Source organism: Vigna umbellata, chromosome 4 (genome assembly GCF_029865625.1).
Source record: "Vigna umbellata cultivar VRB3 chromosome 4, Vumbellata_1.0, whole genome shotgun sequence".
In the NCBI taxonomy this organism is placed as follows: domain Eukaryota; kingdom Viridiplantae; phylum Streptophyta; class Magnoliopsida; order Fabales; family Fabaceae; genus Vigna; species Vigna umbellata.
This window is the reverse complement of record NC_142168.1, coordinates 902,025-929,507: the sequence shown is the minus strand read 5'-3', so window position 1 is coordinate 929,507 and position 27,483 is coordinate 902,025. Positions and strand designations below refer to the sequence as shown.

The 27,483-nt window shown below is 31.5% G+C and overlaps 2 protein-coding genes across 2 annotated transcripts; one reads left to right on the top strand and one right to left on the bottom strand.

The window, feature by feature from the left end:
- The first annotated feature begins 12,600 nt into the window (after positions 1–12,600).
- LOC148198887 (uncharacterized) lies at positions 12,601–18,688 on the top strand. The gene is made up of 10 exons (XM_088111706.1): positions 12,601–12,813; positions 14,048–14,236; positions 14,382–14,474; positions 14,563–14,745; positions 14,836–14,938; positions 15,037–15,222; positions 15,666–17,383; positions 17,520–17,688; positions 17,843–17,963; positions 18,568–18,688. The coding sequence occupies exons 1-10, from the start codon at positions 12,601–12,603 to the stop codon at positions 18,605–18,607; spliced, it is 3,015 nt and encodes a 1,004-aa protein (XP_087967832.1). The 3' UTR covers positions 18,608–18,688.
- A 137-nt stretch (positions 18,689–18,825) lies between these two features.
- On the bottom strand, positions 18,826–26,648 carry LOC148198886 (putative trehalose-phosphate phosphatase C). Its single transcript, XM_088113491.1, has 11 exons — positions 26,516–26,648; positions 21,381–21,471; positions 21,061–21,276; positions 20,646–20,786; positions 20,483–20,554; positions 20,282–20,407; positions 20,051–20,104; positions 19,809–19,910; positions 19,636–19,713; positions 19,399–19,539; positions 18,826–19,157 (listed from the first exon to the last, which is right to left on the bottom strand). Exons 2-11 carry the CDS (start codon positions 21,414–21,416, stop codon positions 19,014–19,016), a joined length of 1,110 nt encoding a protein of 369 aa, XP_087969617.1. The 5' UTR covers positions 21,417–21,471; positions 26,516–26,648; the 3' UTR covers positions 18,826–19,013.
- Positions 26,649–27,483: the final 835 nt, after the last annotated feature.

The window sequence follows — 27,483 nt, the reverse complement described above, 5'->3', positions numbered from 1 at the left end:
AGAGTCGAGGATCGAGGAAGGATGATCGTGGATCGAGGATCAAGTAATTTATTATGATTGAATTGTTATGCTAGAGGATTAGGAACCCTATAGTTATTACTATTGTGTATAGGGTGGTTGTTTATGGTTGATATAATTTGTATGCTAATATCTTGTTATTATGATTGTTTTATCGATAACTTACCTCATACATGTTTGTGCTTGTGTGTTTGTATATGAAATTATCGGCGATAATCATATATTGTGTTATACGTGAGCAGATGGTGTTGCAGATGTTGCTGAGGCATGATAAATTCGAGAGATGATGGAGGACAGACTTGAGATTTTTATTTAAAGTTATTTTTGTTCAAATTTAAGACAATGTAATTGGAGTTATTTTATTTCCTTCGTTAGTTTCATTATTTTAAATAATGTAATTGGATAAGTGTTGAGACTTTGGCAAGTATACCAAATTGTTTCAAGTAATAAAACCGGTAAGACCGGCAAGAGACTCGTGTCACCAAACAATCGTATAATTTCCAACTAACTCAGACTAAAGAATGCTTCATAATTTGGGTTTTAGTGGAACTAAAGTAAACATGCAACATAAATGATAAAAGTGATCTTTGATACTCAAACACTTGGAAATGGGAAGATTTGAAATGATATGGAATGGTATTGTTGGGGGTATGATTTCACCTACTTCACTCTTATGTAAAGAAATCATTTCCTCTTCATTAATATGTCAATGTCAATCTACTAAATTACTCAAACCCAAGAGAGAGCCTAGACTTCTTTATTAGGCTCCAATCCCTTGGAAGACCTAACAATTATTTCCGTCTTAAGAATTGAGATTTAAGACAACCAAAGGTTCTAGTTTTATCCCTAGATACTATTTCCTTTAGGTGTTTAATCCATGTCCAGATTTACCCAACATTTTCCAATATCAAGCAAACCCTAAAATCATGTCATGAGTAGCTACTTCACAACAAGCATTAAGAAAAGTAATTAAACACTCACAATCAATGATAGAGGCATAAATTCATTCAAAACAAAGTAGTTTACATAAGATTTCAGTGGCTACATCAATCCCCCAACAACAATGAAACTAGCTCTCCATGAATGGAGAGCTAGAGCTTACAACAATGATGGAAATGGAAGAAGGAAGAAGACCCAAGGAAGAAGATGGACTGTTTCCACACTCCTAGCTCACCTCCAAGTGCTCCAAATGAGAGAAAACGCGCCTGGGTGTCAAAAGATGTCAAGCTCATCGCGCCTCTGAGTTAAATAGGGCAAATTTGTCATGTCAGCAAAGTTGGCGCTCAAGCCCCCCAAAAGGAAGGGGGCTCAGGTGCACGAAAATCATGATGCATTGGCGCTCAAGCCCCCTATAGACCAGGGGCGCCCGAGCTAGCTTCAACAGAATTCTGGTTCTTCATTTTTGTTGTTTTTCTTGCTTTCCTTGGTTTCCAGTGCCTTCATTTGATGCATAGACTTCTTCCAACTACCTTAAGCACATAAAAGCAGGGATTAGTGATCAAAATATCTCATTAGAGCTTAAGGTGCAACCACTTAACAAACTAAAAGAAAACTAGGATTTACAAGGTAAAAAGTTAAGGAAGGGTTGGCATTTTCTCTTAATTCATTACTGAATTCATGGTAAAATATGTCATTATCAATAAGTCTTTTGGAACTCGTATGCTTTGAATAAATTATGTAAGCTTAAATGTAAAGGTTTAGAAAAATACATTTTCGTGCTATGATAGAAAGTTAAAATTTCCGGTATTTGAACAATCCGTAACACCCTGAATTTCGGAGCGTTACATTTTCTATCTCCGTGTATCTTTCCTTCCTCGCTTAACCAAAATGAGGCACTTTTACAAAATAGGTGTATTTTTATACCAAAATTACCATAATAGGTTTAAAAATTTTACAACTTCTAGATAAGTCGTGTATGGTAAGAACACTTCATCAAGAAAAGTCATGATTCATGATGTTTGGGTAAGAATCCAAAAGGTACTGAAGTAATGATCATTAGACATGATTTTCAATTTAACTTTTTTTGTTCAAAGGGTGCACAAATTTTGTAAATAATCAGTTGAACTAAAGTTATGTGCAGGGAGTATGATTTTAAATTTCTTTTTCGAGGAAATAGGTGAAGTTGTGCATCAACCTAATGACCTTTAATTAGTTTTTTCAAATCAGAATTCATGCAAGTACTAACGATTTCAATTAGCATAAAAAATGTTCCCACCTCAAAGCCATAAAACTAAGCCAAGGAAAATAACATATAGTGGGTCCACTCCCATAAAACATACATATAGACTGCAAGCCCATCAATAAAGTAAGGTATGGGCTTCATAGTTTACGAAACACGTTATATTTTAGTTTCTCATAAAGATTATATGATTTTTTTCCCATGTTGTTAGTGTAAGTCTATTTGCTTAAAAGTTAGAGATAGATTAAGTTTATTGGTATTGACATATAAAGGAAGTGACTCAAGAATTGATAGAGTGGTTTCCCTGTGTTTCATGGAAAAATGTGTTATTGTGACTTTCACATTTGTTAAGGGCCATTGGGATAAGGATAAATATGATATTCTGAAGATGCTGCTAGAAAAATGGTGCAAATGACGTAAAAATATTTTGAAAGAAAGCAATCGTCAAATTTACCTACGATTTTAGGGTAATGGGATATTTATTAAAGTAGTTTACCTTGTGTCCTTTATTTGTTGCATCCTTTGTTACACATTCTATTATCATTCTTTGTTCATTGGTTTTTTATTCAATTGCAACTAAACTTGGGTGTTTGATTATATTCATCTTGAGTTATCTTTCTTCTTTATTTCTTTAGTCTCAATTGCATCTTCTTTTCTTCAATGTCCTAATTTCTTAGTTAATCAATTGTTGTTTCTTGAGGTTCATTATCCTCTCCCTTCAACCCTTTCCTTAAGAGTGTTTAGTTTATTGGTTTCATGTGTCTCTTTTTATTAATGGAGTTAATTTTGGGTATGTCTGTCATAAATGTATTTGTTGTGGTCATGTATGTATTTTTGTATTTTGATATATGTTTTGTGAGTACCTAATAAGTAAAATGTAGGTTGGTTGGTTGGTTGTTGTGTTAGTGTATAAGAAGAAAAAAAAAACACCCATGAAGAGTAAAACTTAACCACATGCAAGATTACCATTTCAATTATTGGTTGTGAAGGGGTGTTCAATATTTATTAAGAGAACTAGGGGAATTACATGTTGCGAGGGAGACCCGTCATAACTTATTCATTTACTTGTTGATGACAACTTCATGTTTTTGTAGTGAAAATTGATGTATAATGAAGTGAAAGAGATTTTCGCTTACTATGAAAAATGACATCGGTGTACTAATATGATAATAAATCTCATATGGAATACATAATGAATATAAGATTTGATAAAGTTAACTTCACTTATATGTTCACCAATATTATATCTGAGTAAATAGTTAAAAATTGGAAAGAAGTTTGTATCACTCAAATTTAATGATATTAACAATTATAATGATTCGTTACTTTATACCTAAATGTTGATATAATAATTCTAAACAAAAAAGTTTACTTATCATAAGTTTGTATGCTTAAGTACAAATGTTGTTAAGTGGAATCTATTTTTTTTACTAAGGTAAAAGTATTTTTAGAATGACTTACCATACTTCTTACAAATAAGCACAATAAAAAATAAAGATGTGAAACACTTGTGTTAAACATGTAATGAAACACAATTTTTTTATGATAGTCTTTGCTTCTTTATCTTTATGCACAATTGTTTGATTTTGTGGTATAAATATTGTGTTAGTGTATTTGGGTTTGGAAATTATTAGTATTAAGGCTTGTCAATTGAATATTATTAAGTGTTGGAACGTTATAAATCCAACGTGGGGATTAAGATTTTATCGCTGTAACTTAGAGACAAAATTAAATTGGTCATCAGGTCACTCAAAATTAATTTCTCTAAGTACAGACCTCAAATTAAAACTCTAAGCGATCAAAATGGAGTAATATATCTCAGGAATCATATATAAAAATTTCAGCTTAATCTAACGATAAATGAACCGGTGATTAAGATCTTACTAAGATAACTCGAAAAATAAAAAATAAGGAAAATATAGTCAAGAAAAAACAAAACTCACAAGTGGATAGATAACTAACATTACTAAAACCCAACATACTCATATTTTATATAATCAGAATCATGAACCTAAAATATACATCTATCATGAAGCTCCTTATACCTCTTTTCTTGAATTCTTCTTTGGGTCGAAGATAGATGAAGCTCTACTCTGCAAACTAAAAACTAAAGTTCTCTTAACTTTGGTTTCTGCATAACACTTGTTGCCTATTTATAGGCCTACATTTCCCTTTTTCTAATAATTATTATTTTAATTACCACAATTCCTTATTTAACTTATCATTTTTCTTTTATATAAGCCCATTAATCACGCTTCTACCCATAAAAATTTATTACTAATAATAATAATAATAAGAGAAAATTATTACTATTTATTAAGGTTAATATTTTGATGGATCTTATAGTAGGAAATCAAGAATGTAAGCTCCCCTCACAAAGATTATACCCATCATAACACCCATGTAATGTGTTCATGATCACCATCATTCCAATAAACTAAAACAATGGATACACAAACCCAAAACAAGAACCCACAATAGAAAGAAACTCATGTTAATTCTTCCTACCTTTAATCTAGAAAAGAGTTCTAGATCTTCTAAACCCTCGTAACAGCTTGGCTCCTAAACTTCTCCCAGACAGAAAATAATGTTATGCTCTTAAACTTCTCTTATAACTATTATAGGATTTTTTTTGTCTCTTTTTCTTGATGGCTAGAGTTCCTATACTAACATGATACAAATAAAAAGTATATATATCTCTATTCAGTTTATTTTTTCAAATTTTTATAAAAACTCATTATCTTTAGAAAATAAACTTACTTTTATCTTAATTGGTTCAGTTAAGCCTTTAAATAATATATTCTATAAAATTCTAATTAACTCACTTTTTCAATTAAATTATCCAAAGCCTTCTAATTAAATTATCAAAACCACACATGCTAAATTTTATAACCATTATAGCAATTATATAACAAAATAATATAAAAACTACAATTCCATATATATATATATATATATTTATTTTGTAACATCCCAAAAATACAGTAATAAACCATATAATAGAAATAATTACATTTAATAATATATCAGTTCAGTCTTACACTAAACAACGTACGCTTACGGCCGATCGGCCTTACATAGAGCTACAAACTTAACTGCACAAGATAAGCAATATTTGACCGAACGGTTTACAAAAAACCAACATCGAACGGTCATACAAAACGAAAGAAAAAGGTGATCGAACGACCACCTTATAAAATAACTAAACTACTAACCAAACGTCCTACTGTTCAGTCTTAACTTCTACCTCTACCAAATTCTCTTCTTCCAGCGCCTCTTCCAGCAGCGTGTCTCCTTCTGCTCACATCCACACGGATGATCACTGCAACGACAAGATGAACGTACAAGATGAGACAACACAAGGAAAACACAGGGTAAGCTTATGTAATTTAATTCAGTTACAAATCATACAATTCATACCATCAACACACAGATAAAGTTAACAATACGTTTCAAGCAAGGCCTACTACTAGACCGACCGTCCGGACTGTATGAAATCTGTGTAGCTACGACGTTCGTGCACCCGGGTGATGTAGTAACTGGAATACTCTCATCAGCTGCCACCCGAGGTTAGTCCTATCTGTCCAAAGTACCCCTAAGGACTAGGACCTCCTACTATTTCCACACATGACCTACTCTCCTCTACGTGAGGACGAGTACTCACGGAACATCAGGATGAATCGACAGCTTAGCATTACCACAGTCATACTTTACAAATTTCAAATATTCACTCATGAGTCGTTCCTCCCTGGAACGCTCGTTCATATTCCACAACAGTTTATCCATCTCATATACTCTCCATCTCTTATTATCCATCATTTTAATTTCATCTTTAACACCAATTCGACTAACAACAAAAACCGAACGTTCAGTCCCCACTCAAAACGAGGACGAACACTAGGAACGAGACCGAGAAATCTCCCGTTCCAAAATAGAATAAGACCGAAAGGGTTACTTTTAGATTTAAGAATAAATCGAGTACATTTATAAAATATATGACGAACGTTACTTACAACATGAATCAGTTAAATGAACTGACTCTCTTGAACTACAACCAACACTCAAAGAATACATCAAATACGGGGACTCTAGGTCGGAGACAATGAATGTAGATGTGCCAAGACTTTAAAGAACCATACGTAGAATAATTCATATATATATAGAGACCAAATGCCAGTTAATGACCTAGCACGGTAAAGGAGATTCTACTGAAATTGGACGAACATTGTTTTATCAAGGTTGACCACTTAGAAACGAGTACAAACGCTCGGTATAATACCGAGCTCTTTACGAGAGCTTGGGGTGGGGCCTATCACTAATTAAACTTATAATAGAAACATTAATAATAATATAATAAGATACGATAGAGAAAGTGTTTAAGAAATAACTAAATATACAAATACAAGTTTACGAGATTTTCAGTTCATCACATAACACTCAACTGCATCTACGATTGGCCGAACGCTCAAACATAGCACTATTACAAGAAGGCGCTCGTCCTCAACTAGAATTCTTCCCAAATGAAAGAATTCAATTTCAAAGAAGTTTACTAGAAACACCGAACGGTCAAGGACCGTTCAATGCCAAACGTTCAATATCATAGGGGAATTTCATATTCAGAATTCATTTACATTCAAATTCATTTCTCAGCATATAACTTCATAATTTCATACATTCATATCCTAGCACATTTCATATTACTCATACATCAGCTCATAATCATTATCATATATCAAATAATCAAATATCACAAAGTCATGTTTCATACAACTCACAGCACGTCCATGCAGCACAGTAAAAACATACGAATTAAATTGAATAAGCTTCCCTTACCTCTAGTGTGAACGATCGTCCTAGAGGCAGAAGTATGGTTTGTCTGACTAAAATCTCTTCTACCCTTACGTTCCACAACTCTTAAACCAACCAACAGCCAAAAACCAAAAGTGGATCAGACAAGATATCAGCATGCAACCGAGACTTGGTTTGCATGTACTATAGAACGAACGACTAAGGACAAAAGACTTACCAGTTTCAGAACTCAGAACTGTTCGGTTCAGAATGAAGCTTATGACACCAGGAACGCTTCTACGGTCTCTGAATGATGATCGGAGAAGAGAAAGGGTGAGTTTTCTTAGAGAGAGGATAGAGTTTCTAGTGAGAAGGAGGAGAAAATGAAAAGTTCAGAGTTTGGGAAGGAGGGTGCATGCAGAAGAGAGTGGGACGCAAGTTTCAGAAACAATCATTTTCTTCCCACGTCCAAACGAGCGTCCGCTCTCCTGCCGACACCTGCTTTCCACTATCTGATTTCAGAATTCTAATTGTTTGACACCTGACGTCCGCGCAGAGAGGTTTTGAGTGCGTTTTAATGAGGTCTGACATACATACATACATACATACATATATATATATATATATATATATATATATATATATATATATATATATATATATATAAAGAAACTCACAATTAACTCAATTATTTTATAATTAAAATTATATTTAATTTGTATATTACTAGTCACAACATACTAACACATATAAAAAATGATATATATTGAAATAATTACAACGGAATAATCTCCTAATCATATATCTCTCTTTTTTTTATATATAAAAACTATGTATCTATTTAAACCATATTTAATATCAAATTTATAAATGTATTTCCATGCAATAATCTTTAAACACTACAATACCATTAAATGCAATTATTCATTTATATATTATAACTGGATATAAATGCAATTATAATTGGATATAAGTGTGAAATTATATTATAAATAATATTACTATAACCAACTTAATCCATTTTAAAATCGTAATTCCATGTTTTTAAATAAAAATAAATACATTTTAATATATCATGAACCAACAAAATAAAACTACTCCACAAAATATTATTTATATAAATACAAATATATATATATATATATATATATATATATATATATATATATAATACCTCATTTAAGATATATAATTAATTATTGTTGCTACTTTAATTAAAACATTAAATTCATTTCTTCAACTTTAATTAAATTTTATCAAACACATACACAACAATTATTATAACTATTAGGTTTAATACGTATTTTGGTCCCTCTTTTCGTAGGGTCTGTTCAAATTGGTCCTACTTTTTTTCAAAAGTTCACTGAGATCCCACTTTTCGCAAAAACGATGCACGTTAGTCCTTTTTTAGGTTTAATACGTATTTTGGTCCCTCTTTTCGTAGGGTCTGTTCAAATTGGTCCTACTTTTTTTCAAAAGTTCCCTATTTTGATCCCTATTTTGATCCCTCTTAGTGAACTTTTCGTATTTTGGTGAGCTGTACATTTTGATCCCTCAAAAGTTCACCTCAACGAAAAATGTACAGCTCACCAAAATACGAAAAGTTCACTAAGAGGGATCAAAATAGGGATCAAAATAGGGAACTTTTGAAAAAAAGTAGGACCAATTTGAACAGACCCTACGAAAAGAGGGACCAAAATACGTATTAAACCTAAAAAAGGACTAACGTGCATCGTTTTTGCGAAAAGTGGGATCTTAGTGAACTTTTGAAAAAAAGCAGGACCAATTTGAACAGACCCTAGGAAAAGAGGGACCAAAATACGTATTAAACCTAACTATTAATACACACCACACTTGCACATAAAACAAATAATAAAATAATAAAAATTCATTACATGACCACTAATCCATAACAATGAACTCTAACCAAGTGTGTTACTTCAATGATACTTATCTTCTATTATTTTAAATTCATGATATCTCATCCACCACCTTTTTAGATAATTATTTTTTCTTGAATCTTACAATAGTAGTCCGATAACAAATAATATGATAAGCCCAACAAACAACAAATATTCTTAAGATAAGTTTCAACTCTAATACCATCATAAAATATGAACTTTAAACTTGAATTAACCTTACAAAATTGACTTGTAAAATGAGATTTACACCTATTTATATACTATAAATTCATTTTATCTTTACTCGACGTAGGATCTTCAATATCTTTATACATTAATTGTTTATAATAATATGTTAATTACTGTTTGAATATTTGTTAAATACATGAAAAAATTAGACTTTATAAATATTCATAGACTTTATAGATAAAAAAACATTAGTTATTGCGATAATATGTTATGAGAAACTTTAAATAAATCGTAAAATAGTTAAGATTGAGTTATATTCAATTTGAGTTAGTTTCATTTATTTTATTCTTATTTCATGTATTATTTATGAATATGAAAAACATCAAACACTATTCAATGACAAGTTTACTTACTCTAGAAATATATTAATAGACATTAAAAAGGTACATTAATGAGAGAGAATAAAGTAATAAATTTATAAATTATATGATGTCATAAAAAAAGAGATAAAAAAACAAATATATAATAAATTCAGACAAAACTAAAATGTATATATATTATTGCTCAAAACTATAACATGATCTCAGCATGTTTGCTAGATAAAATGATTGGTTATATTAAATTCTCTGTAGAACTTGAAAGTGAACATCCATCAATTTTTTTGTTCATACTTCATTAATATTAAACTCTTTTCTTATTATTATTCATACTTACAATTAGAGCTATCAAAATGGGTCACAACTCGCGAGCCAATTCGGCCCACCACGGGTTTGAGTCGGGTTGGATTAGAAAAAATTGTATTTTTTTATGCGGGTCAGATTTCAATCCGGCTCATTTAAACCCGGTTTATGCGGGTTGAATCCGTGGTAGGTTGGGTTGGTCCACCAACCCACCTACCTAATTTTATTTTATTAAAAATTAATTTTAATTTTATAAAAAATATTTATTATTTTGTTTTTGCTTGAAAAAATTATTTAAGTTTCTTATTTTCAAAATTAATTGAACACGGAAGTGAAATTTGGGAGTGAAATTTGTATTATAGAAAGTTTGTAATTTTTTTTATTTTAAAAAAAAATTGTAATTAAGTGAGCCAATGAGCCAACCCGTTTACCCACCAACCCATGGTGGGTCGAACCGAGTTCGAATTTTTCTGGCTCGCTAATAAATGAACCGGGTTGGGTTGACTCACTAAGTGACCAACCTGTGGTGGACCAGATCGGGTCGGGCCGGGTGACCCGTTTTGACAGCTCTACTTATAATGTTTTGATGATTTTATTTTTATTAACAACTCATAACGAATACATTAATTCAGTTTCCAAAAACATAAATTAATTTAATCAAAAAGATTGAATAAAAAATATATGACGAGAGACATAAATAAAGAGAATGAAAATGTTAAAAATACGAGTATTGTAATGAAAAGTGAAAAATAAGAATATTACAAAATAAGTTGATAGCATAATTTTTTTTTTTAAATGTTTGGAATACATGTTTAATATACTTTCACGCGCTCTCAATTATCAAAACATTTTTTTAAAATCTCCCTCTTTTATTTAATGATCTTACTTTTAATAGATTTTAATATATATATATTAAATAATATATCGTGAATACTAATAAAATTATAAAAAATGGTGGTGAGATTTTTAATACTTTCTTTTTAATCTTTACTGTAAGTTAAGTTTATTAAAAAAAAATATTCATGGGTTTTCCCTTTTACAGTTCTGATTTAGAATGAATTGAAGTCAGTATAGAAAGAGTGTGGGAAACAATTTGTACATTCAGAATGATTGATAAAATACCTAATGAAGCCAACTGGTATGTCTAGAATCGTTTTTGCAAGGGCCTAATGTGAATATGCACAAAAGGTCAACTGGTAACGGAACAAAAAATTAAATTCATCACTGAAAAAATAAATTAAAAGGATGAAGTAACTCTTGTTTTCCTTTTATAAAATATTACTTTTAAAGAAAGAATAGAGATGTATTCAATACAAGTTCCTTGTGCTATGCACATTCCTACTCTCATAATCACACTTTAAAAGCTCTTTTGTCACATATTCCCTTCACTCCTCACTCCAATTCTCATCCATCTCTCTTCCTTTCTCCTTTCTCCTTTCTCCTTTGTGTATGTGTCACGTTTTCTCTTCGTTTCATGGTTTTCAGTTTTTAATTTAATTTTTGTTCCTGACTAGGTTTGTGTTGGATTGTGACAGGAATTGAAAATGTTGTGTCTACATCAATTGAAATTTCTGGAGTTGTTTTAGCAGTATAAAACTTTGTGATCAGAAACCAAAAGGTGAAACAGGATCCAGAGGTGGACCTCATTTGTCAGGTGAGCTCCACTGGATTATGTGCTTTCTTTTATTTTATTGTTCTTTTTCAATCTGTTTAATTATTTTGTTTTCATGAAAAAAAAAGGCACTTTGTGGTAAGAGTGGAAAAAAGGGGTTCAGTTTAGGCACTTTTTCAATCTGTTTAATTCATTTTAGGCACTTTGTTGGCCCTAAAATGGAGATCCATGAATAATAAAAGACTCATAAATTTTGGGCAAAAAATAATTTTACACATTTGCACATTCATCTCGTGTATTATTTTTCACTACCATATTAAAAAAAAAAAAAAAAATATTAAGTTGGTTTCTCCTGTTGCAGAATGGGTTGGTGTTCTACCTACCTTTATTTTAATTTTCTTTTAAAATTTATTATATATAATAAAAAATATTTAATTAAAATAATTATTTTATATATTAAATCACTTTTTTTTATCTATATTTATCTATAAAAAGTATTGTTTTTTGTAATTGACTGTTTTTGATGTAGACATTTTAATATCAATTTTATCTTTATTAATATAAATTATTTTACCATTCAAATTTTGTATTCACTTTTTTATAATTATTTTTAAGAATATATTTTTCAAATTTTAATAATATTTTTATTTTATTAATAACTAATTTTTTATTATCATAATATAAAAGGAGAATGATATAAAAGTAGACGTACGTGTTTTTATTAATAATTAATAATTAAATTTATTTTATAAGTATTTATGATTTAAATTATAATATTATTTCAATTGATATAATAATTAATTTTTTAAATTATTTTAATTTTAATTTTTAGTAAAAAGTATAGGTTATCATGTCGGACAAGACTAACAAAATCGAGTGAATGGATTAAAACTATACTAACCTAATCTGTTTTAATGGGTTAACAAGCTGGTGTACTCACTTTACAATCTATTTTTATTAATTTGATCAGGTTTGTTTAGGTATGTGTTTCTTCTTTTGTTATTACTTTTTTTAAAGACTTTATTATATATGTTGATATAACTTTTAGATATACACAAGTACATATACCTCACATTTTTTCACTAGTTTTAATCTTTCATTTTGATTCAGATACATATTTCCATAAAATGGAAAGAACAATTCTGCTTAATTTTGTAATTTTGTCATTATGGTGAATTGAACATGAGAAATTATATTTTATTTTGTTTGTCTAGAAACAGAGAGTGTGAAGGGATGAATAGAGGGAGTAACTTTGTTCCAAATGGTATGGTGTCTAGTGAGACACCATTTGTTGCAAAAGTGCTTGATCCGAAGAGATGGTCAAAAGCCGAAGGTAGAACTAGAGACCTGCTTACACATATTCAGCCCAACCATATATCAGAAACATGTCGAAATGCTGTAGTATCTTACCTACGATCCCTCATCATGAACTCTGTCCCTTGCCAGGTAACAACCAACTCTTAATTCTTTCACTTTCACTGTCACATTTTTTCCCTCTGCTTATAATTCATATCAATTAATTAATCACACTTTAACCTTTTTACGTTGCTCTAATCTTCCCTGTTTCTAATTATGTTTTCATATTCACCTTATAGATTCTTATGTTAAATGTAAATTATTGATTCAAATACCGTTTTTGTTGTATTAACATCATCTAAATTTCTCCTTAACGTGGCTTGTTAGAAACAGAAAATAATTTATTGAAATATTTGAGTGTGCTTAAATTTAAAAAAAAAAATCTAAATGTTTTACAAAACTTTGATGGTACTAAATACTTAGTCATATAAGTGAAAAAGACTTAATTGTTTAGCTGTTTCTAGAAAAGAGTAGATTTGAAACATATTTTCATTGCATAATTGATAAACAAACCATTGTATTCTTTTTATGAAGGATTCTCTCTCACTAAATTCAGAATTAAGAGTTACTTGAATTCATGTATTTTAATGTTTGTGACTCATTAAAAATAAAAGTTATTTATTAATATACTTTTGTTATTTTATTGATGATTATTCCACCAAATTATAGGTCTACATCACAAAGAAAAGTCTAAGTACATAAAATATTTAAAAAAAATTCATGCTTTGGTAATATAACAACAAACTTAAATGAATTCTTACATATAATGGTGAGTATTGTGGATGTTTATTGCAAATAGTAAGATATCATATATGAAAAGTATGTCTATATAAAACTCTTTAATTGAAGTGTCTAGCGTAGATAACTAAGATGACTATGATTGAAAGAGTTATGTGTATGTTTTGGGAACTAAAGTTGCTAAAAAAAGGAAAAGATATAAGAGAACTAAGATAGGAAAAGAAAAGTGGAAGGTATTTGTAAGGAGGTTGAATATGTTGGGTACAAACAAAGTCCGGATAAAATATGAAATACACATAGGTTTATATATACATAAGATACATTCCTCACTAAGAGACTTTTTGGAGTGGTACCAAAAGCAAATCCGTGAGTGATTCAGATCTATAGTGAGAGGAGAAAAATACAAAAATCTTATGTGTATATAAACCTAATATCATTTCTTATTTTATCCTATGTTGTACTTTGTTTGTACCTATGGTGGGTGAAGTGAGAACATTCCTACTCATAAAGAAATCTTATGTGCTTTTAAGGTTGTCTGTGCCTAATGCTCGCGTAAAATGTTTTTCCTCTGGTACCGCTGCCACAGGTATTTCCATTTGGTTCCGTACCCTTGAAGACCTATATACCTGATGGGGACATTGATCTAACAGCGTTCTGTGATAATCACCATTCAGAAGACCGTCTGATCCAAGATATACAGCGTATTTTAGAGAGAGAAGAGAAGAATCAGGACGCGCAATTTCAAGTCAAAGAGGTTAAGTATATCGGGGCCAAGGTACGTGCTTCTTCATTTTTACGTATATTATCTCCATGCTAAATTCATGCACATCAATGCAATACTACAAGAGAAAAGGTACCGTCTAATAATTCTTTTATCAGCGTTCTTAGCTTCTGTATTTCTTATTGTTGTTTAATGGCAGGTGAAGATTATCAAGTGTTTAGTCGAAAACTTTGTAGTTGACATATCTTTCAACCAGATTGGTGGTTTGGGAACACTTTGTTTTATTGAGGAGGTGATTCGTTCTGACCGAAGTTCTCATCATTATTATTTTACTTTCAAACTTTTTGCAGAGATCTCTGACAAGTAAGTTTGTGTTCCAGGTAGACAATTTAATAAATCAGAATCACTTACTGAAGCGGAGTATTATATTGATAAAATCTTGGTGTTTCTATGAGAGCCGCATCCTGGGATCTTACCATGGACTTCTTTCAACCTATGCATTGGAAACTTTAGTCATATATGTATTTCATGTTTACAATAGTACATTTGCTGGACCACTTGAGGTGACAAACTTGTTTGCTTTGGGTAATTTCTATTTTGGTTGTCATAAAAAGAAAAAAAAAATTATGCTATTGGATTATGTATCGTTGTAGGTACTCTATCGATTTTTGGATTTCTTCAGCAAATTTGACTGGAGTAAGTATTGTCTCAGCTTGCGAGGTCCGGTGCCTATAAGTTCACTCCCTAATATGAAAGGTAAGTGAAAAAAAAAAATTCTTCTCTGTAATATTTGTGTTAATGTTGTATGCATTATGGCTGATTACCCAACATGTCCTATTTTAAAATTATGATAGCTGAACCACCACGTAAGGATTGCCAAAGGTTGTTGCTGAACCACCAATTTCTTGATGCTTGTGAATCCATGTACGGCATTCTGTGTAGCAGCAAAGAATTAAAAGAGAAACCATTTGTTTCTAAATACATTAGTATTGTAGATCCTTTGCTTCCTAACAACAACATAGGAGGAAGCATTAGAAAAGGTAATTGTACTTCTTAACCCTGTCTCAGACATTGTTTTTTTCTCAAGATATGTTTCTAGTGCAGTTGAAATATAGAATGTGCATCTAGAAAGGGTAAAGAAAAATGAATGTTTGTGTACCTTAAATATAGAAGGTGAATGATTTTTATGTGTATAATATATTCTTGAAATAATGTTCTCCTTCTAAATGTGGTATTTTGGCTGATAAATATATGGTTTCTCATAAATGAGACTTTGATAAGAGGAAATACATATCTATCTTAGCACATACTTTTAGATTATGATGCACAACATTTCACTGCATCGAAGTTATGGAAATTTTCAGATGCCCTTTTTAATGTTACAACTAAGAGTATTTTGAATGATTTTCTTTTTCATTTGCCTTTCTTCTATTTAAACAAGTCTCTTATATGATTGTTTGGCTATCTATAATATACTTTGCAGGAAACTTCTCTAGGATAAAAAGTGCAATTGCTTTAGGTGCAAAGCGAATCCAGAGGTTACTGGCTTGCCCAGAAGACAATGTAATAGCAGAATTTGATTTGTTTTTTAAGAATACATGGGAGAGAAACGGTAAAGGTTACTGGATCGATGCACTCACTTATAACCGTTACATAAGGAACGGACATGTTACAACTACTGGTGAACATTATGGTATTTACAAAAATCTTTCTAATCTTTCAGAAGAATCGAAGCAAATGCTAGGACCCTCTGATGAACTTGCTGCTTCTCAAACTTTGAGATCAAAGCATGGCGGCGTTTTCACTGGTACACTGGCCTTTGATATGAAGCATACAAATACCATCAAGAATGCACTTGCTAATAGAGACAAAAGTGCTATATGTTCATCATATGAAGTTCGTGACACGCCTTACTTTCCCGGGTTTTATTCTAGTTCAGAATTTGGTCCTTTGTATAGTGAAGCTTCAACTCATCATTGCAACAGGGCCAGAGTTTCATCTGAAAATTATCAACCTTTTGGGCAGATTTCGTACGATTGGAGAAATGAATATGAAGATGACCCAGAATATTCTTCAAGTGGTTATTATTGCAAATTTGGGTTGGACGTCAATGATGAAACTGTCTGTCCGGTTGATGGGGCAATGCTGATGCAACAGGAAAAGTTTGGTTTTCCTTATTTCAATGAATACCTGCAAGCACCAGTGAATGTGAATCCGTGTGTACCTTTCCCACTACCCCACGTTTTAGCTTCTGGATACATGCATGAAAACTCATTTGGGATGTTTCGAGAAGATGCCTCTTCTTCTGAGTACTTTCCAGGCTACAATATGCCTCATTATCACAACACAGCTCCGTTTCCATTTGCAAGACCATTCTATGAGGGAGAGTTTACTGAACCATTTGATTATAGCCCACCAGTACCTCATCCAGATCATCAAAGACAAATGGATATTAACAAAGGTTCCAGCTCTGGTAATTCATCTTGGCAGACATGCGCTTCAAGCTACACGCCAAAAGTTTATGAGAACACTAGTACTGAAGCTATCAATTCAGATTTTAAAGCTCTTCAATTAGGTAAGAAACTGCTAAAGACTGCGCCTAACTCATCAATTCCTAATCTTGTTGGCCCTTCTAGTCCGAGTCAGAGAACCGTTGATGACCAACGTTTTCAACCGGTTGCAGATGGTTCCTCTGGACCATCATTTCAAGTTCCTTCCATGTTCCCATTCTACAATCTTCCTACCGGGACTGAAACTACTTTTGCAGCCAGAAACAATGTGGGGATGATGCATGCTGGTTTAGGCAATCTTTATCCGCCAGAGTCGAATGCCAGTCATGATACAGCAGCTACTTCAGGGTACTTTGTGAATGAAGGTTATGATATACTGGATAGTGATTTTTTAAGCTATTGGTGGAATCTGCAATATGGAAGGTTTTGCAAGAATCAAATATCAAAGGTACCTTTTCCTCCCTTTGCTACAGTGCCAATGCATTTAAGGGCACAATTTGCGGGGCACATGAAACCTCAGCGAGGTATCATGAACATGGAGCATCTTCAAACCCCGGTTCCTGTGATTCCATATGGAGATGTTTCTCCCTTATATGGGAATATTAATGAACGTGTTGGTTTTTGGCTTCCAAGAACTAGTGATGGGACTGGGACTTACTTTCCAAAGACAAATTTTTCAAGTTATTACGAGGTTAATATACTCACTACCCTTTCTGTTCTCAATGTACTATAGGTTGTGTTGTGTCTTGATGATAGCGGGAAATGTTGCTTGTTAGTTTTTCTATTAAAATATTTTATAGAGCATAATATGGTTTTCATGTTTGAAGTCTCAGCCAAGGTTTTGCAAGAAAAATCGTCTTCCGTTAAGTCCATACATCCAAAATCCCAAATATGAAAAGAAGGATAACCGTAGTGAAAGGGATAAGAATTTGCATTTGAATTCAAAGGAAAGGTTTCCCAGCTATGGTCAGTTGCATGGAAAATTTGAGAAGCCAGGTAGGTGATTCTTTCATCCATCACCGATGTCTGGTACATTTTGCTGTTACCACCTTTTCCTCATCAACATTTTCTATATTATTGATACGATAAAAAATATAGGTAATGATTAATATAGGTAGCTTGTGTTTGGTTGTCTTGGACCATTTCACAGGTTCAAGTGAATCATCCCATCGAGGTGAAAGCTCAGAAAGAGGTTCTAGTGAGGCAGAAAAACCCGGAACAGATTCTAAAAGCACTTCTAGACATGAGCCCTCATCATCAAATCGCCTCTGGTAATGCTTTTATTGCTTTACTTTATGTGCTTATATGTTTGAGACCCCCTTTGCTAAATGGTAGATAAAATGGAATTAAATTTTAGTCTTGAATGGCAATAGAAGATATACTATATGGATTTTCATTGATGTCATTTTGTTTCCTTTCATAGGCATTACTATATAGAAAACGGTTGGCTACTAAATTCAAACTTGTATAACTAACTAATCCCCAGTAACTCAGTTGGATATGTGCTTGATCAGCTCAATCAAATAAATAATTTTGCCTCATTTTTAGGCAGTTATCTTAAGTTTGAAGCTTTGCCAATCTGTATACGTATCTTGCATTCCATGTCCATTCACTTAATATAGTGACATGTTAGTTGCTGATAAGATGTAACATGTCCCAACAGTAATAATGTCTAACAAGCTTTTGAAATGATTTACATTATATATACACACAAGGGAGGATGGAACAAAATAATATACCATATGAGCATAGGTTATAGCCAGCAAATGTTGGTTAGGATCACGAGAATGTGGATTCTGATAGATTCATCAATTATAGATGTAGATGTTTTATCTTACCATCTTATCAGAATTTTTTGTGTGATCAATTCAACAGGTTTCGACAAGAGGGAAAACCGATCAATAAACGGAGATGATGTTCTCTTTACAGGTGTGTGCGGAATCAAGTTGCTGAGAAGAAAGTGATTTATCACATATTACCATCTTCTTTGTCTGGGAGTCTTTTTTAGTACTACTAAAATTGCTATATATACATTTTATTCCTTGTGAGATGGTTATGAAAATTACTAAATAGACAATTTAGTCCTGCCTTGAAAATGTTATCATGAATGACTTGTTGTATAAAGACTAGTAGTTATTACTTATTGAAACGTTTTTATAAGCTAGTAATATACATTAGTAGTTATTTTACAAACCAACTACTTAAAAAGAAAACAACAGTCATCCCACTTCTCCAAAACCATCGTGGGAAGTAACTATGTGCACGGCAAAATTACCCCTTTGATGATCATCTATGCCTTAACCAAAATTTAAAGGCCTTATTTAGTAAGCGGTTTTCCTCCATTTTGCCAAACGTGACAAAAAGATTAGTACTTCCGACGGGTCACGCAAAGAGTACAAAGCCTTAGTTTCTCTTGGAACTGAAGACACTATGATTGGATAACCTTGCTCTCTACTCTGTATGACCTGCACAAATTTCACAAGAAATCTGTAACTTTCAACTCTGCATATTGTGCAAGAAAAATATTCTGCTAGAGGTAATAGTTCCTTTTAATCACTTCAACATGACACGAATCATTTCCTTGACATTAGTCCTGCTATGGCAAATATAAATTTCTCTTATCTGTTACGTTGTAATGCATCTGATTGTACTAAGTAAAGCTCAAGAGTGTTGCAGAAAAAGACAGTGAAGTAGAGTAAGCCATACCTTAAAAGCATCTTCATCAGTTCTGTCATCGCCAATATACACAGGAAGGATATCATTGCAACTGCTTAATCCTAATGTGTCAAGAAAATATTCTACAGCATTTCCTTTGTTCCACTTTATAGAAGGCCTTATTTCCATAACCTACAAATAAACAGTATTCAGTGCGGAAGAGAAAACCAGTAGAATTGAATGATTCGTAAAGAGTTAGAGTTAAAAATGCATATATAATCTGAATACCTTTTTACCCTCTGTCAAGCAAAATTGTGGATGCTTTTCAAGCACAGACTTCACTTTCTCTTCCAACAGACCATAATCCTGGATTTAAACATATTTAGCAAAAAACAAAAATATTGTTAATCATTGAGGAAGAGAGAAATGTTAAGAAAAAAATATTAGAAATTAAAGGTTACCTTTTCTTGGACCTGCCGGAAGTGTACAGAGACGCAGAATCCGTTGTCCTCAACCATTGCTCCTTTTATTTCCTCTACTTCATCTCTTAGTATTCTTAATATCTGTTAGCACAAACAATCAAAATCAAACATTTAGTTTTGTAGTCTAAGGGTTCGATTTGATTCTTCAACTTGCATAACATTTTCCAGAAACCTGGGCAAAACCATGAAATAGTCCTATATGATTTTGTAATTGTACTGACCTCTCGAATTGCTGGCAAATACTTCTTGGCAGGTTGAAAAGGAACTTCAGTGCACTACAAAATGAAAATACTTACGTTAACTAACTATTTAAGAGAGACATTATGTAAGAAAACACAAAGTATTGGTACTGTAACATATTTTTAAGTTTTTTGTTAACAGAAAATGATATAACATTTCACAAATGTTTAATTCTGAAAAGACTCAAAATCTATGAGGACAGAGTTGCTCACGCTCTTGTTAATGGCAATTTCAATATGTTCCCCTGCAGAGGATGTAATTGGCATTGATGGTGCCATTATGTCCATCCCATGGCTTCCAGCATAATACAAATTATTCAACTTCACGAAATCTTGTACCTAAACCATAAAATAAGGAAAATTAAGACCTATAATTAGAACTGGGGCATCAAATTGAATAATTGATCAACTAACCTTATCTCTACTTCTTCCACTAATTATTGCTGTTGGAAAATAAGAAGCAACTTCATGTACTGTAGCACGCATCTGTCATTTACATTATACACCTCATTCAATCAATTAAAATTTCTACAATTGGGTTTAATACATGAAATGGTTATATAATGTGGTTAATTACCTCTTCAGACATGAAAGCTCGATCTGGATCATTTACAATTGGGGATAAGGTACCGTCGTAATCCAGAAAAAGGATGATCCTTTTCCCTGTGGCATTTTTCATCAACCTTTCAAATGAGTTCAATGCTGAAGGGTGTCTTACCTAGTCAAACAAACAACTACCATAAGCAATGCATCAATAGACACAAACATCTCCATCAACTTTAGTACTCTAGTGTACATGCATATGTTGTTTTGTTCTGTTTGTCCTGAGAATTTCTTGTACATGTTTCTGTGTAAATGGTGTGTTGGGAGGGAACAAGAAAATAAGATCTTAAGAAAATAATTTTCATTTTTTAATTATAAAAATATTCTTATTTTAATGTTAAAAGGGAAGTAACTAAAGTCATTTCATGCTTTACTGGGTTCGTACTTACCATCCATGAATCATAGCCAGACAAAATGTAGTTGGAATTGGCTTGGGAATGATCAATCAAATTCAGTGTGGTCCTTTGAATTAATGAATTTTCATGAACATCAATTGGGACGTCCTTTGCTTTGAAAATTGGTTGTGGTATCCATTTAGTACTATGTGATTGTGATGTTTGAAATCCCATAATCTCTTTTAACTGCATCAACTTCCTCTTGATAATCTAATATATACCACAAAATAAAATAAGAAATAACTGGTTAGATTTCTTCCTAAACAACATAGTGTCAACAAAAGAAAAACTATGAAGGCATGTCTTAGATTTACCTTGAAAGTGACAAGGAGAAGAAATATATAATTCATATTTAGTTGAGATCAACACTAATTATTACTTCCAACTCTTACACAAGCTAATTTCCTGAAAAAAAAAAATAGCAAAGATATAAATTCAAATCATAACATTAATTTTATCAATCATTAAACAAACAGATGAATAAACAACATAAATACTTCAATATAATATGTCAATGATCAAGCATAAACATAAATAAATATTTTAATCATATTTTTTTTCCCACTTGTGGTCCTTTATTAATCTTAGAACAACAAAAATCTAAATAATCTATATTTGCTTATGGGCTCCAAGCCCAACTAATAATTCCTGCTGGCAAGGAAAAAGTTGGTAAAAATAAAGCTTAACTATCTGTGGGTCCCACTGTGAGAGGGAAATGATGATTGTGATCTACATGTAACAACAAACCATAACTATTAGTCTATTTCTTTCAACATTGTCCTAAATTTTATCCTAAATTTTTTAAAAGGTGGTGGTTGGTAGTAAAATAACAAAAGAAAGAAAAAAATATTTTTTTTATAATTAAAATATTATACTTAACAGATATCTTTTTGTTGGGCGAATAGGAAAGCAGATTTTTTTCATATATATTTGATTTGCATTTATTGTTACACTTGTTATTTGAAAATACATATTTTTGTTGCACTAAAAATGAATTTTTAGTATTTTAAAAAGCTATGGATATTTTATTTTCAAACAGTATCTAAAACTACCAAAAATTTTAATAAGTATTTAATATCTTATATCTTAGTTGATGAGAAATCAAACTTCAGTTAATAATTTATAAATATATAGAACAGCTTTTGCAATGTTCTCCCAGAAGAGAAAAAATAAATATGTTTAAATTTCTACACTTTTAACCAAACCAAAATTAAATAAATGACAGGTTCTAAGCAACGCACAAAAATACACACTTCTATTCTTTAATCTTTACAGTGTGTGCCTTTTTTAAAAGTTACTATATCTATAATCAATTACATATAAAATAATCACACAGATTTAATTTATAAAATAATCACACAGATTTAATTTAATAAACTCGTAATAATTTATAAAATTATTTTTCATTTATCATGTCAAATTACTGTTCACAGTGTTTTGATCAAGATTAAAATAATTTGATTTATAAAAAAAAGATTCTGAACACATCTAAGCATATTCAATTTTGACTAAAAGTCCATATACTTGAAATATAACTTGTAAAAGAAAAAACATAACAAAGGTATAATAATTATGCTCTAGTAAAATGGTTCACATTCTTCATGGAATCAACTAACATGATTGTCCAACAAAATCATGACATGCACTGGTCTCATAGACAAGATTAGTTATTGTATTTGGTTGCTAATATTTCTATCCTGTCAGAAAAAACTTCAAACTAAAACATAGATTTTATATAATCAAGTAGGTTGAGCCAGTGGACACAAGAAATTGAAGAAGAATTGATCAAAGTCATGGATTACTAATTATTTCAAGAAGTGCTTAAAATAGTTTTGATCTAGAAAGTCATTTTCAGCAATCAAGTTCCACAGCAACTTCAATAAGCAAAAAAGTATTGTGTCCATTTTCAATCATTCTGGAGAAACCATCAGCTAACAAATGCTTTCAGTGGGCCAAGCAACTAAAGAATAAAGTAGTTGCACAACATGGAGGTCATTTTCTGTATGTAAATTTTTTTATCTCTGGTTTAGACAGAAATGCATGAAAACAACACAAAAAAAACAAAAGGGCAATACATTATTGAAATACAAGATTTGACAAGTTGTCTTCATACAAAGACAAAGTTTGAAAGACTTCCATGGGTAGGGTAGGATATTAGTCTATTCTGACTCAGATGACAGTGACACAAGCTAAAAAAAGTTAGGAATTTAGGCCTACATCATCGGAGTAACTGATCTATGTGTTGGTTAATGTTTTGGTTCCACTCAACTACCCTTATCTCCTTCTAACTGAACCACTTCCTTTATTCCTACCTTCACTAATCCAATCAAGCTCTAATATAACACACACATACAACAATTTATATCAATAATCTCTCAGACACTGTCACATGACAAACCAGTAGCTAGGCACATCATCTATTGCTAGTGGTTTCATAACGAGAGATTAACAGTAAGAAGATAAACTCTATGAGAGGGACTTGTTAAACAACTTCAATAAAATATAATATGCAAGAGAATACATAAGGCAATGCTTGCTGGGGGGAGTGAAATTACAACAAGTATATGTTTGTTCTTCAAGTGCACTAAATAAGGTGAAATAAATTCTTGAACAAAAATGCTCCTTCAGATCATTGCAGATCATATAGGAGTGTAAAATGGTTTCCATTGAAAGAATATATAAGCTTTACCTGCCATTGAATGAACAAATCTTTAGCTTCATTGGGAATTGACAAATAGTTTAGACAAAAATTGGAAAATGACTTTTACTTTCCTTAGAAATAATTAAAACAATAAATTTTATCTATAGCTATATGGTTAAATCAGATAGAGTGTTTGATATTGAATTAAATGTCCATTCATAGAGTGTCTTTTGACAACATTTCATACCCACAGATTATTTTGTTTGTGATATATATATTTCTTTTCTATCAGACATGACTTTGTCCCTCAAATCTCAGAATAAACAAAAACATATTGGTTATCAAAACAGTTTGAACTCTGTTTTATCCTCTATCGAAAAGTGACAAACAAGGTTGGTGAATCTCTTATTAAATGACATTAACCACATATTTCTGAACAGTCTTTTCTACCAATGAAAAGGAAATATAAGAAGCCAACATAACACTAAGAAAGAAAAGTGTAAACAAGTGTGATATACATCAACATTACACGTGTAACAACAAGAAAACACATACTTTTTTTATCTCTTAAAAAAAGAATAAAAGGATACTCTGAGAAAAATGACTCTTGACTTTTAAGGCTCAGAGTGTGAATCCAAATAAGAACTACCAAGAAGTTAATTTAATCATATACCGACAAAGAGATTTCACGTGTCGGTTAACACAACACAGAGGTTCAGAAACCAGGAAGTGTAAGTGTACCAGACATCCAAGTACGACAATCTGGTCAAATCTAAAGAAAACTATTGGTACCTAATGCTGAACACCATTACTTCTTCTCCAATAAACAAGTTTATAATCAATTAATTTAACAAATATAGTAACAAAAAAGGGACAAAATTTTAAACAGTTGGGTCAAACATATGAATTATGACAATTGTACACTTGTACCATATGTACTAGTTAATTATGCAGAAGTATATACTTTTAAGAATAAAAGAAGAATGAACTTATCTTTGACCTACAAGCTAGCTAATCAGTAAATAAATACCTTTGTGCAGTATCACAGAGGCACATCAATGAAAATTCCAAATTATAGCTATAGATGTTGTACATATAACATACAAATGTTTTTTGTACCGTGTCACTAGAAATCATATTATTCCAATAAATGCAGCAAAAGGTTGATTTTAATTCAATTGGTTTCAGCAAAAGCTTCCAACTTATATGTTTAAGGAAACATAAAAATAACTGAAGCAAAAACTCCATACTATTAATTCAAAGAGGAAATACCAATCTTTTGTACTGTAAAACTGTAAAAATAATTCATTTATTACACATCTAACTGTTGTATGGTTTCTCGATATATAAAAACATGAAAGAAGATCATTATATACAGTCCAGTATTTTTGCAATTTACATAAAACAATATATATATATATATATATATATATATATATATATATATTCAGCAATACATTACAACTGTTATCCTTTAATTAAAAGGCAAAATACAACTCAGGCATCAAAGATCTGTAGACTATTTAGTAGATTCAATGCACTTCTCCTGTTCTACAGAGGACAAAATCTAGCTCTTAAACATTTGAAGATTTTGTACAGAAATCTTGTTTTACTTTCTGTTTTCTGCTAACATGTTGATTTCACATACCCACAGACTCACACATATATTATATATTATTTATACATTGAAACAAGTTTTTCTCTTTCTTAAAATAAATGTAGTTGTCCTGGGTTAGTTGAGTGTTAAAGACTCTGACGCTTGTTGTAGCAGCTACATGCAATCGGTAATTCTACTTGTTTCTCATTTCATAGTGGAAAATGCTAGAAAAAGACTAAAATATAAAAAGAAAATTAGAAAAAAAAATACATAGAAGGATAATATTATACAGAAAAAAATAAAGAAGAAAGTAAAAAGCAGAGGAAACCATGATAAGTTGACACGACAAATAAAACTGCATGAAGGGAGAGGTTTTTGTGAGCAAATTAAAGAAGTGTCCAAAACCAGACACAGAGACAAAACATTTTCTATGGACTACTGACTTTTAACCGTTATCAAGGCACATGTCCTTTCATCCAATCTCTAGCTTACTACTCAGTTGGACCCTTTCTACTACAAAACTGAATTGCGTCGGACCGTGGGCCTAACTCAGTGCCACATGTACGGTACACAAATTGAGGCGGAAGAAAGCCCAAGAGCGCGTGGCAGCAACCTTCATGGACCCGGATGGGTTGTTTGGAGAAATACGAAAAGAGATAAGGAAAAGTCCAAAAAACTGAATTCCAACCGCTTTTTTCGTTTCTCGTGCATAAATCCCTTTTTTCTTCTTCTACTTTTTCCCATGAAACCAAAAAACCATGATTATTATTAAATGTAGTGGAAAAAAAGAAAACAATAATGAGATGGGAGCCGTGGCTAAAAGGGAATCGAAATAGAGCAAAAAAATTAACATCCGATGAAGATGAAGAATATGAGAAAAAGATACAAAGGTGAAGAATATAATCTCACCGACAGTTATTATTATTATTTTACAGAAACGACAGAGAATGGAATAGAATGGAAGCTTGGTTGAGGATACCACATAAGAAGGACATGCAATGAAGAAAATGGAAGATATTGGATGAGTAATGATATATGGAGAGGGGGACCAAGAGTAATAATGACATTATGTTGTAATCGAAGCAAAAGCAATGGTTAAAGCAATAAATATGGCGATTCACAGACAGAATGGAAAATTGCAGAGAAACATGGATGATGATGAGATGATGATGATGATATATAAATTACTTAGTGAGAAGATAGAGTCTTACCAAGATTATGCAGTGGTTACTGTGATGCAAATAGTTGCTTTGTTGTGATCTCTGAGAAGAAGATAGCTAGAAAGAAGACTTAGAATGAAGGGTGTGAAGGGGAGAGAGGAAGAGGAGAAGGAGAAGGAGAAGGTATATAAGAAGAGAGGTATTTATAGGAGGGGGTTTTGAGGACTATAGGGTTTGGTGAATGCCAAGTGCAAAGGGTGGGCCATGCAAAGGAGAGATTCCATTAACTGCTATTTTGAACTTGCATGATTTAGGGGTTCAAACATTAAACAATATGTTATGACTAATATAGTTCTAAATGGGTTGTTTTGACAAATTTAGTATTTTCTAAAACAGTCCTCTCTCAACACTTTTTTTTTTCTTAATTATGTCATACTTGTGTCTTCTAAATTTCTATTTTCCCTTTAATGTAAACAAAATCTATTTTTTTCTCTTGTTTTTTCTTTATTATTATATTTTTTTCCTTTTTTTTTACTTGCAAGCATGAAATTTAGGTGAAAATCTATTTATAAAGATAATTCAGGATTTGATTTCCCATTTGGATTTACATGCTACCAAAGATACTAGTATAACTTCAAAATAGACCTATTTGGGAGGAGTGAGATTTGTTAAGGGCTAAATAAAAACATCAAACACCTTGTTACTTAAAAATAGATCTATTTGGTCTATCATTAACTATTTATTAAAAATGTGAAATTTTAGGCTTTTAAAAAGGAAAACACTGCACAATTAGATCTAATGAAGCAAGCAAAGTTGTCTACAAACATATACAACCTAATATTATATGATATAGAAATGTTATTTTTCACAGGTGTAATAATTTGCATACACTATACTATATTATATGTCTAAGTGACACTGGACAGACATCATTGGAGTATCATAAACAGCACAAACAGAATAAAAAGATAAAGTTGGAAATATTTAGACATTATCACATGCTTTCTGATATATCACAC